Source organism: Equus caballus, chromosome 3 (assembly GCF_041296265.1).
Source record: "Equus caballus isolate H_3958 breed thoroughbred chromosome 3, TB-T2T, whole genome shotgun sequence".
NCBI lineage: Eukaryota > Metazoa > Chordata > Mammalia > Perissodactyla > Equidae > Equus > Equus caballus.
Window position 1 is genome coordinate 69,778,015 of NC_091686.1, and position 13,182 is coordinate 69,791,196.

General features: G+C 40.3%; 1 protein-coding gene across 10 annotated transcripts in view; it reads right to left on the minus strand.

Annotated features, from left to right (window-relative positions):
- Positions 1-13,182, minus strand: part of SLC4A4 (solute carrier family 4 member 4) — a 396,171-nt gene that overhangs the window by 254,853 nt on the left and 128,136 nt on the right. For all 10 annotated transcript variants that reach the window (XM_023637993.2, XM_070263715.1, XM_070263714.1 and 7 more), the window contains one exon: positions 1,005-1,184. In XM_023637993.2, the coding sequence (XP_023493761.1) occupies positions 1,005-1,184 (180 nt within the window). The remainder of the gene's footprint in view (positions 1-1,004; positions 1,185-13,182) is intronic.

The window sequence follows — 13,182 nt, forward strand, 5'->3', positions numbered from 1 at the left end:
TCACTACACTTCACACTCTCTTTAATTTAACTCTGTAAATTCACTCCTGAGCTGTTAATTCTAATTTGGCTTCTCATCATTTGCAGTGAGTGAACTGGATCTTTACTGTGCCACCCATAACGCATTTTATTGCACGTTCCATACTTCTGCAACTGTAGCAAAGAGATGAAGAACTTACAAAGCTCTGCCAACATGAAAAGCTGTCACTATGTAACTCCTGTTGGGGAATCTCCCATCACTGGCTTGTATTTCTCCTGCTTCTCCCTTTCACTGCACATATTCACTCTCACTTCAGCCACAAAGCTACCCAGACAGCCAAAGATTCTCCACATCAAAAGAAACAAAAGCAACATACACATACATCTACGCACACACTCCACCCTATAACTTGAATCTAAGGATGTTCTGTGACCTCCTGCTACTCTGTTCTTAATAACACTTCCGTCCAACGTATGATATCTAATATGTTCAGCATCTCAAGAGCTGTGTTACTTTACGTTCTTCTCTGACGTACAGGATGCTTTTTTACTATTCCTTTTCAAATCACTGACCTGACCCATGACCTGATTAAATGTTACCCATAACCCTATAAATCTCTCCTATTTATATACAATTTTATATATATACATAATTCTCAACTTGACCTACTGTCTCAATAGAACTTATTTCTAAGCAGAAACAATCCAAACATTTCTTTGAGTCTTCCAGTTACTGTGGATTACTGGCGTTAAATATCATTTATAACACGCTGTCCTATTTCACTAGTCACGACCATGCCTAAACTTCAACAGATCTTTTCTGATTAACTCAGAATCTTACCAGATCTCCTCATAGACAAACCTGCCAGGACAAGAAAACCATCTCCATAGACATTATCCTTTAGAGGAGACCATCCCAGTATTGTTGTGTCCCTCTCCCAGTAGCCACAAGATCCTAAAAAAGTCTCTTTCCCAAGGATGTGGGAGAGAAGCAGAAAGAGGCACCAATACCCAGAGAGTACTCACTGAGGGGTTTGAGGATGCTGCTGCTGGACTCATCAGCGTTTTCCACATCTGACTTGTCAGAGTAGTTCTCAGAGATTCTCTCCTTTTCCTTCTTTTCTTTGTGCCCTGTCTTTCTCTTGTGACGTCGCCTTCTCCTGTAGCTCTTCGGCACATGAACCCCGATGTAGATGGTGTGGTGGCCTGCAGGAAGGTACACAAATCACCAGTCATTTCAAGTCACATTCTCTGCTGCACATAAACTGCACAAGATCCACAGGTCAGAAGAAAATGTCTGTGAGTTCAACACTACCATTCAATATTTGACAAATAAAATCAAACTGGAAAAATAAAATCTCCTCCCAATTTTCAGTTATCTAGAGTATAATTCAACCTGTTGGTTGGCACGAGGATTCCAGAGGACGCACTCTAGTTTCATCCAGGTAGACTACTTATGTTTAGGAAAACCAAAGAATATTGAATCGGAAATTAGGAATCCTGGATTCTCATCATACCTCTGCCATCAATTAGCTATTTGACCTTGAGCACGTCCCTTAACCATTCTGGGCCTCGAACTCAGCATTTACATAATGAGAGGCTTAAATTGGGTAATCCCTAGAGGTCCTTCCAGGGCTAACTTTCCATGGGTCTATGATTATACTGAATAGAGTGACGAAAAAAGAGCTCTTGGAAGCAGCAAAAAATAAAGATCTAACTCAAAGTTCAAGAAGTCATTCTGCTGGAGATAAGATTCTACATTAGAACTTTTTTTTTTTTCACCCAATCAGCAGAATAGAGATTTAGAACTGGGACAAACTAAGAAAAAATAAGACATACTTGAAGAGAAAATTTTAGAAATACTCAAATGTTCACACTAGGAAACAGCTAAAATGAATGTCAGCTACAGTGTCATTCTCATTTTTCTTTTTTCGTTTCCAAAAGTTTCTAAAAACTGGTTGTTGCGATGATAAAAATAAACCCAGCCCAGCAAAAATTGCTTTGAAGAGAAGGGCATGAGGAAAAAAAGATTGCGAAATGCTTTTAGTTCTCTAGATGGAAGGAGCTGCAGAACTGACAAGTGGTATTATTTTTACAATATCTGATAAGACAGAAAAAAAAAGGAACTCAAAGTTCTACATCTTTTTTTTTTAATTGGGAAACTTTTACTTTCACTTTGTATACACCATAACTTCTGGATGTGGGAACCTCCATTTCAGAAGCAATGTGAAAACTTCTTTTTTTTAACTACAACTTAGATTATCTCATCTACAGGTTTCCTTTCCCATTCTGGAATGACTCCTTGATGACCACTTTCCAGTGCCACAGACCATACCAGATACCCACATGTAACTCACATACCTGCAGGATGTCTGATATAAACTGCTGTGAGTTACTTTCCACAGTAACTCAGGAGGCATATCTAAAAACACCATAATTCACGAGGGTGTTCCCTTGAATGGGAAGGATTAAAACAATCATATGCTCCTTCAAGGAAGAGGTTCCAACCCAGGAATGCAGAACCCTAAGTGAACGGGTTAGCATTCAAAAGAAAATATCTGATACTTGGAATGAAGTTGGAGGCATTTATATAAAGCATGAACCTCCTCCCCAACACACACAAACACACACACACACAAATGCACGTGCACACACACACACACCCCCCCAACTCAACTACTCAAAGCACAGTGAAATTCTCCTCGCCGAATGTGCGCCAGTGAGAAATTTATCATGTCTAACCATTTGCAAGCAAACTGTTCTCATGGGAAAGCTATATTATACTAGGAAGTAGGAAATGTCTCAGAAACAATGTGAATTAAGAAACAGTGTCAATTGTTTCCTGCACTCCAGTTATTGAGGGCGTCCTGCAGCTTTATCTCAAGTCACACAATATATGTAAGCAAAGCCAATCAATTTCTTCAGTAAATCAAACTCTGAAAGCTTGGTTGCCTTTGTTCAGGAATTAGGAAAACATCACAAAAAAAATTAAGAGGTTGGAAAGTTTTTTTACAACCTGTCACATTAAGTATTTTCTATCTTATTAAATAATGGCAACTAAAAAAAAAAACGGCAGTTAAACTATGTTAATTTTAAACGTGTACAGAAAGATTTTTAATATATTTACCCAAATCTGTGCAGTGCATTTGATAAGTCATTTAAAAGGTGGTTTATATGAGCTGATAGGATTTTAAGGTAAGATTTCTGGCTACAGAGTGTTGTTGTCAACCTGACGAAAGAGGGCAATTCAGAGAGTGAGCTTTCAAAGCCCACGGAGAGGAATGTACCTTTCCCTTTGAGAACTAATTGGAGTTGTCATCACTACAAAAACGGTGCCTTTTTATTCACATCGTGACCACAGGCCTCCTCCTTGCCTTATGAATAAGATTCGGATAATCCCCACCTCCTCCAGCTCCACCTCAGATGCTTTCCCCTCGCTCACTCTGTCACACACTTTCCAACAAGTCAGGAAGCTTCCAGATACGATGCCGCGCTATGGAGCCCAGATACCAAGTGGAAACGTGGTTCCTTTCAAGACTTCCCAAATTTCAGGCATTTTTTATCAGCTTTATCGAGATACAATTCATGTGCCATAAAATTCACTTGTTTAAAGGCACAATGCTACGATTTTTAGCATATTTATAGAGTTGTGCTACCATCACCATAACCCAGTTTCAGATTTCCACCCCTCCAAAAAGATCCCTCATGCCCCTTTGCAGTCACTCTCTGTTCCCACTGCCATCCTGTACAACCACTCTTAGACATTTTTTAAGTACTCTCTGTGACAGTCTCTGGCAAGCTACAATTCTCTGGTACCCACTTGACTATGAACTTTTCATGGGGATTCTTACAGCACAGTAAAATAGAACATCGCTTGAGTGAGGAAGCTATTGCCTTCCAAGAACCGCCAAAGGAAATCATGGCACGGAGCTGAGCAATTCACAAGGCAAAGCATCCTCCTTCTCCTCTCACACATTACTGGTAACTAAATTTTCCTTTTCTGTGTGTTCAGACAGAGGAAAAGGAACACGGTCCCGAGGTGAAACAAACCTTTAGGAGCTCGGGGACAGTGCTTGTGTTCCATCAATTACTTCTCAACCTCTTTCTACTTCAGCTTCTTTGCCCATGAGAAGAGAGTAGGACAGCCTCGCTTTGGTGAGTGGGGGTAAGGCATGCTTCTCAAGGTGATGACCAAATATTTCATAAGCTGTGTGTGCTAAGTAACAAAAATAGCTAAAGTAAAATGAGCTGGAATAGAACCATTCTTACCACCCCTACAGAACACCTGCCTTCAGGATTGATAGAAGCAGCATTACTGATGAAAATATGCTATTGTCAATAAGAATATCATGGGTGGATCTCAATATTTATTTTCATTATAATATCCTTACCTGTCTCAGGGATATGTCATGAAGACTGATGGCTATTTTTAAAATTACAACTCCCAAAATGACAGCAAGCTCTTAGGAAAACCACAAAGGTTGAGGGTGTAGTATTATCTTACATGTAAAATGAAAATGAGAAACTTGATAGACAAGCTTTCCAATCCAGCAAGAGTCTACAAAATAGTAAAATGCTCGAAGAATCAGGAACAGTTACCTGCCTGACTTAGAAGGGAATTCTAAGCTCAAAAGAAAACTTCTCTGCAGGAAATGTCAGTAAAAACCGCTTCCAAAGATAATGCAAAAAGAAAGAGCAAAAATTTTTTAAAAATAGCAATAATTCTTAAGGAACAGGTGATTGTTTAAAACATAACTAGGGGCTGGCCCCATGGATGAGTGGTTAAGTTCACGTGCTCCACTTTGGTGGCCCAGGGTTTCACCAGTTCGGATCCTGGGTGTGGACCTAGCACAGCTCATCAAGCCACGCTGAGGTGGTGTCCCACACAGAAGAACTAGAAAGGACCTATGACTACAATACACAACTATGTACAGGGGGGCTTTGGGGAGAGAAGAAAAAAAAAAGACTGGCAACAGACGTTAGCTCAGGGCCAATCTTCAAAAAAAATGTTTTTAAAAAAAATTACATTCTTGCAACTCAAAATCTTGTAAAGTACAACTAGTAGAATCTACATTTGACAGTACTCACGTCGGTTTGAGTCAAAGGGCATTCAGTCCTTGATCCGGCAGTGACCTCAGTATCATGTGTTCAAATACATACCCTGTATGCCTTTCTTTGACAGACGGTGCAAGTTCTCAACAAACTCTAAACGTCTTGGGAATATTTCACAACCCATCCCACAGCCAGTACTGCTGGGAAGAAAATATGCTTTTCCTGGTTATCTCTGAATGTCAGAAATTATCACTAGGTCATCCCTGTTTCTTCCCATCCTTACCTGCTCCACCTCAGTTGAAAGCAGAAGTACCAAGAAGCTATCATGTGCAATTCTCCCAATTCCTAAGATATTTCCAAACTAACAGCACTGAGAGTTGCTGTCATGTTTTCAGGCCAACAGAGAACTCTCACGCTTAGGAACTCTGTAGTCATTCAAGTTACAGAGGCTTTCAAAGATACCCGCTTTGCTACCAAGGATGATTTAGGACTTTGTAGAATTAAAATCCATCAAACCAGAAAAGGGTTTTACACCAGCCAAACTAAAAATCTATGAACAACTGGGTGGTTAACAACATATGCCTCCATATGCAAGAGAGATCTAGTAGCTCCTTTAGGAAACATGTTGCTGTGTTTACTGCACATACAGATGATAGCAACCATTTATGGAACATTTACAAATATGCCAGGTTCCGGCTAGGTCTCTCACATCTGCTACCTCATGCAATTCTCACAACCGCACGAATCCAATACTACTATAATCCCCATTGCGCAGACAAGGAAACCAAGGTTCAGGGAAGTCAAGGATATTGTCACCAGCTAACTCACAATATCCCACAGGAGAAATCTCTCTCAGGTCATCAAGAATAGTGAGTGCTTCATCACTGCATTGGCGGTGTTTTGTTGGTTTTTAGTTGGTTTTTTTGTGTGTGTATGAAGATTAGTGCTGAGCTAACAACATCTGTTGCCAATCTTCCACTTTTTGCTTGACGAAGATTATCCATGAGCTAACATCCATGCCCAATCTTCCTCTGTTTTATGTGGGATGCTGCCACAGCATGGCTTGATGAGCGGTACTAGGTCCGCGACCAGGATCTGAACCTGTGAACCCCAGGCTGCCAAAGTGGAGCTCAAGAAATTAACCACCATGCCACGGGGTCAGCCCAAATTTTCAGTTGTTCTTTTTTTTTGTAATATACCCCATATTTATACTATCAGTCTTATAACTGATTGTTTCCTTCTTCATATTGACTGCTAGAAATAGAAGACACAAATCTCAGGCCAACCTGTAGTGGGTAGACAGAGTTTTGTGACATGTATTTTATACACAAACCACTCTTCCAACTTCTCAACAATTATTTTCCCTTCACACTAAACCTTTTTGGAATAAGGCAGTATATAAATACTTTTTACACCCTGAGATATCAGTATGGGAGTAGAGAATGGGGATGGCTAGAGGTGGCTGTGGGGGAAGGTAGATTTCTGGGCAAAGATTTTACCTCTCCTCTGGTGATCCTTTAGCTAAGTCTAAATCTATAGGTATAAATCTTTGCCCAGAAATCCACCTTTCCCCATAGCTACCCCCAGCCATCCCCAGTCTCCTATATTCATCTCTAATTAAGCACTGAGGGATGTTCCAAATTTAATTTTCATCCACATTGTTGCTCTTTCTATAATCAACTGAATTTCTCTTCTCTCCAGTTCAAAGCAAATATTCCACAACACTGGGCATTTTATATCATTCTTTCAGAACTAATCAGCAATATTCCCAGAATATAAGTTAAATATTGCCTTCCCTGGCTTATCTAAAGTAACCTGGTCTTATGCCAGGACGTCTAAAACATTTTGTAGCTATTGCAAAGATGGATGTAGGGAAGGGAAGCAAAATTAAGAGATATTTATTCTTTCTTTTTAATTATGAAAATAAAAATGTGGAAGAGGAGGCAGGGATCTTGGATGAGTGATAGATTATAAAAAGATGCTGTAAAACCTTTACTTCTTGGACCAAAAAAACATCTCAAAGATTTTTCAGAAACATGCATAAGAACCTTAGGCAGAATCACAGCATCAAGTCCAGATGCCCAGGAGTTGTGTGTTTGGCACTCTATATAATAGAAATAGATCAGTATACATAATCATAAACACTTTAACAAATGAAATACTAATATCTTGTTAGCATGTTACTCCCAAATCCTTAACAGTGTCCATGAGCAGCTCTAGTAAGATATAATCAAAGCAACATTGATAATTAACTTGGGTATAAATATCAGTTCATGAAAAGAAAACCCCTTCAAAAGGCATGGTGTCATTTTGCAGTTCACAGGGCATAAGTCAGCCCTGGTGAAATGTCTGCATAAGGGTCCACACTTTGTGGTCCAAACATATATCACAAACATATTATCGGAACAAGGGATGATTTCTATTTTTGTATTTTGGACAGGGGTAACTTTTCACATAGAAAACAATATTGCATGTATTTATTAATAGATAATTACGTTACAGATATAATTTATTTATAGATCATTTTGAATGCTGATGAGTAATCTATTTGAATATTACTGCTGCCAATTACACTTAGGATCAGGCATGCAAGCAAATAAATAGTAAAAGTGATGAGAAACAGGGAAATACTTTTCTCGCCACTGAACTGCATGGGAGTCATGTCCACTGAAAGGCCCTGGAAATCCTTAAGCCGACCTGAGGTTCCTCAAGCAAGACTGATAAGAAGTCTCAGTTTGTTAGCTGGTGTTTACTGTGCACAGGACTTTTAACATTTAATATTTGACAATGATGAAGACAACAGTCTCTGGGCAAGAACAAACACACAGGAAAAGGTCCTGAAGGGGAGTCGAGCTTATGGTTACTTAGCTAAATGCCTGCCCTTTAGCTCAGTAAACTTCTGCATCTGCCTTTTAAGTGCTCATTTTTAGCCAAATCGTCCTAATTATAGTCTTTAGGTAAAGGTGAGGACCCTAAGACCACACACTGAAGTGAAGTTTCCATTACTAACAGCTGATAATAGAGGCAAAAACTGCCTAGCACTATAAAAAGTCTGAATTTGTGAGTATTTTTAAAGAAATACAACTTTATGTTCAGTGATCATCAATTATTTGAAAATACCTAGGCTAGAACAACCGTTTAAAGGTGCCACAGGAACCTACCTTAGTGAATAAACAGGACTAACAATCTCCTAGCTTTCATAAACTGCAGTTCCTGAGGAGCTTCAGAATCTTTAAAACGCTGATTTTCCAAAGTAATTTTCACTTTGCTGTAGCAAAATCTATTTTATATTCACATCTATAAGTATAAAATATAATCTATAGTTGTATCTATATCTCTATATTTATATTGAAATTTATATATATGTACAATCTCTATATATAGGAAGATATATAGAGATAGACAGGTATCATTTTTATGGACAATCCAAATCAAATGATGTCAGCAAAGTGTTCCCCACAGCGTCTGGTACCCAAAGGTGCCCCATAAATGTTGATCCTATTTCTCCCTTCCCTTTCCAAAGGGGAAAAAACAAAGCACTACTTCTCCTCATTCCCACCCCTCTTGAGCCCTGATAATAACTTGTGAGCACCCTCTGTTCTCCAGCAAAGGCACTCCAGAGCAGTCACCCTGAGCATGACAAAATAGCCAACTTTAGACCAAGTCTAACCCATCCCTCCATCAGCTGTTTTAGTCATTACACTGAGTTTAACTGTTCAACAGAGGCAACACCTTCCATAACCTCAGCCTTCCCTCACCCTGCCCAGGAGCAAGTGCCTGGAAATCTCCACCTGCTCTGGGTAGAGTTTCCCCGGAACTTTCATGCAGTGAGTGCCAACCCCTAGCAACCGGGTCTGTTGGCCCTTTTACTTGACTGAACAGAGCAGACTGGAGTCAATATGCCCGGGAAGGCCAGTGCCAGGCAGGGCAGTGCTAAGAGCAAAGAGGAACCACCCAACAGGAAGAGATGAACGCTCCACTCATCCTGACACCTCAGAACCCCGAAAGAACTGGTGAATTTTAATGTTCAGTACACATGCAGTCAGACAAAATCCACCTGTGAACCAAACACAGAGAACTGACAGTTTCCATTATTTCTCTGTGGTCACCATTCGCACAACTGAATGGGAAGCAGGGTTGGAAGAGAGAAAACAATGGCTAATCCAATGGTCACTGATAACTGGATTTGCAACTGCAGCCAGAGAGGCAGCTTAGAGAGACACATAAATGCACACATTCACACTCTCATTCTAACCACATTGTCCATCTCCAATTCTATTATGGCTTCCCTTTTAGTACTGGCCTAAGCCCTGCTTGGGCAATAGGAAGAATAGGCTTTAGTTGCTATAGACAGATAATCCATCATATAGCACTCATGGCTAATCGGGTATTAAATATTAAATATTGGTTCACATAATTCCCTCCTCTCACATACCTGTATATAGGTAAAGGAGATATGGATAATGCCATAGGGCTAAAACAGTGACCAAGAACTAGGGAAAGTGCTACAAGAGACTTAAATTAGCCTAGTTAAGCCCAATTCCAGAATCTTCATGACTATGGTTTTCTACATGTACCCAGGAAAGACACAGCAGCACATAATCATACTTTTAAAGTTGAAATGACCTGAAACATCACCTGGCTCAACCTCTTCATGTACCAGTGAACCAACTAAAGCCAAATAGCCAGTTAATGACGTAGAGGCTGGGACTCTTGGTGCTCCTGGATATAGAAGCTTTCCTTCCCACCTTCCCACTACCATGGTAGCAGCTCCCCCACCCCCATCTTCTGATGTCTGCAAAACACAGCCAAGAAAGGGGGAAAAAGAGATGAGTCCTTCCAATTAGTAACTACCCAGAAGAGAAAAAGATCTCAGGAATTCTCTGAAAATGTCTCTCTCCTATAATCACAGGATGGCAAGTTTAAATCCACAACACTTAGTTCCATAAGCTACTCCAGAATATGAAGATGTTCTAGCTGTGACATCTGTCCTCCCACTGATCACCTGAGGTCATGCCAACAATGAGGCCAGCGAGGCTTGCGTCTTCTTTCTCCCTCACCTTCTCATAAGCTCTTCCAACAGCTTTATTTTTCTCCTTTCAGTTCTTGCCACTTCCTGTTCTTCCAGGTGCTTCTTCCAGTTCTCATCCATCTCCCTTTCTAAATTCCTTTCCTGCTCCAGAGGGAAGAGACCTCAAGCACACTTTTTTGGAATGAGCACCACCTGGGAAAGTCAGGAAGCCCGGGTCCTTGTCCTCGCTATTTCAATTATTATCAGTGTCACAGCAACAAATTGCTTTAACCTCTCCAGGGCTCATCTATCCATCCATAAGTTGAGAACGCTGAGCTAAATTTTCTCTAGGACCCTTGCTGGCTCTAAAAAGTCTATAACAATTCTAAGCATTTTAATTGGTTAAGTGTAAAGGAGCACACAGAAGGAAGGGCTAAAAGTTTTCTACCATTCCTCAAAGTCTCTTCCCAACTCCTTATGATGACAGCTTTCTCTCTGGGCACTCTTCAATCTACTCCAGTTTGACTCTTTCCTAACCATGCCACCCAAATTGCTAACAAAAGCCACTAATCACCTTCTTTCTGCTTAATCCACTGGCTACTTTTCAATCCTCATCTACCTGACTCCAGGCAGCATTCAGCACTGTCAATCACTCGCTCCTTATTGAAAGTACTCTTCTCTTGGCCTCAGAGACACTCTCTTCCTTGTTTTCCTCTGACATATGACTGCTCCTTCTCAGTCTCCAAATGTTGGCACTCGCAGCGCCAAGTCCAGTCCTCTTCCCACTCTAGTCTCTCATCTCGCTGATGTTATCCATTCCTATGGTTTTAAATGTCAGCTAGATGCCGAGGATTTCCAACTTATATCTCCACTCCTGTCCTTTCATTGTATCTCCAGCTTATATACCCTGCTTTAGAGTTCTACTTGGATGTTTCACAGGTGCCTCAAACTCAATATATTCAAAAAGCTGAACTCCTATCCTCCACTACTCTTCCTCCGGTGTTCTCCATCTTACAAAATGGCACATGAATCTCCCAAATTGTTCAGAGCAGAAATCCAGAAGCAATCACCCCCATCCATCCATCCGCCCATCAGCAAGTTCTGGCAATTCAACCTGTTTGTCTCCAACTCTTTTCTCCTCACTCTAGTCCAACCCAAAGTCATCTCTCAGTTGAATCTTAGCAACAGTCTCTCCACTTCACTTTTGCCCTTCTGGGATGCTCTCTCCAACCAGCAGCCAAAGAGATCTTTTTTAAAATGCAAATTTTGTCTTGTCATTTCTCTCCTTAAAACTTCCTGCCATGGCTCCCCAGTGCACACTCCACAAAATCCTAAATCTTTAGCATAGCACAAAAGGCTACGAATTATCTGAGTCCTACCGACCTCAGGCCATTCTTTCTGTGTTCATAGGGTCCAGCCACATGGCCTTATTTCCACTTCTCACATAAGGCCTACCTCTCTCTCACCTGTGGGACTTCACCCACGCCTGCCCATGAGGCTTCCCTCAGTCTTGACCTAGCTAACTCCTCCTCATCCTTTAGGTCTCAACTCAGTGTCGCTCTATGGGAGATATATACCCTGATTTCTCATGTAAACTCACCCATGTACACGATACACTCTCTAAATTATCATATCAACCAACCTTGTGCCCTTAAATAATGACTGGTTTATTTGACTGAACATTAATTGTGGCCTAATTGGAATACGTTATCACCTTCATGATACACGTGAGCTGGAAAAGCAACATATTAGAGCTTATATCTGCAATTGTTCTTACCATTTTGATAAGCTTAAAGAGAAAAAGAAACGCTATCCATCAGTTAAAGTTAGTAAGAGTTAACACAGATACTAGTTAACTAATTTGTTGATTACCAGATATCAATATTAGCTTTAGTCTGAAAACATTCTGCAGTCACAGCAACCACTAGCAAGAATGTGTTGAGCATAAAGACAAATTGCATGCAGGGAATATATCCATGGGGGATAATATCTTAAATTTATAGGGTTCATTCTGGGGACTTCAAATTAGTTTACTTATACTCCTAGCAAAACCAGGAGATAGACAAGCACAAATGCTATTTCTTTGTACAAAATCTGAGACTTAGAAAGTAAGTAATTAGTCAATGGCTTACTGAAAATAATGAAGTATTTTTCTGGTATTATCCAAGAATCCTTAGAGCTTCTCTGGTAGGTGGCTAAGGAGTTCGTTATTAACTGCACTTTGCATGGAGGAAATATAACCACACAAATGTGATTGGCCTCATGTCACCCAGAAAGGCAGGGCCGAGCCAGGAACAGAAATAGGTCCTGAGACTCCTGGTTCTTCAACCTCAGCACAGACTGAATAAAAGCACCTGAACAATCAGATACTGATTTAATTTGCCGATTATATTTATCCACTGACTCAGTTATGAGCTTTCCTTCTACATGCAAGACATTTTCCTTATTTTTCAGTAGGGATAGAATTACTTGTTGAAAATTTAATAATCAAATGGGGGTTGGGGTGATGATTTAGCCAATATACAAATGTGCAATCTGGCTCTCTAAAGCTAGTATGTTGGCCAATATTACTAAAATTCAAAACCCATTTTTATTTCCAGAAGTTTTGGCCTGGTAAAGTTATTGAGGATTCCACTATGAAAAGAGTCAGGAAAATCACGTCTCTGTGCTCCTTTCAAAGTCAACAGCGTATAAAGAAAGGTGAACGCATTGGATAGAGCACTTAGGATAGCTACCTTCTAATTCTAACTCTGGGGAAAGGTGAAAACAACGAACCAGATCTAAAAGCTTTTGCAGCTGTTCAGAGAAGGGAGTTACTTAAGTCTCCTATACGGCCGATTCAACGGACGTCACTCATCACCCTCCCTACCTTCACCTCCATCCCCCCTGGCAATCAGCAGCTTCAGATACAACATTTGGAAGCTTCTGTGAACTCCTGTGCTGGCAGGCTCTCACTTCAGTCCCCTCAATGCTATCAGTCAATTCCCCCAATAGTTCTGACTCTTGTGAGGATAAAAAATGGGAAAATATTTAGCTCAGGTTTGAACACACAGTATTATTTCTGTACTATTGCATAATCTCATTTAATTGGCCTCTAAATTACATAATAGCCTATACATAGATATAGATATATGCTATTAT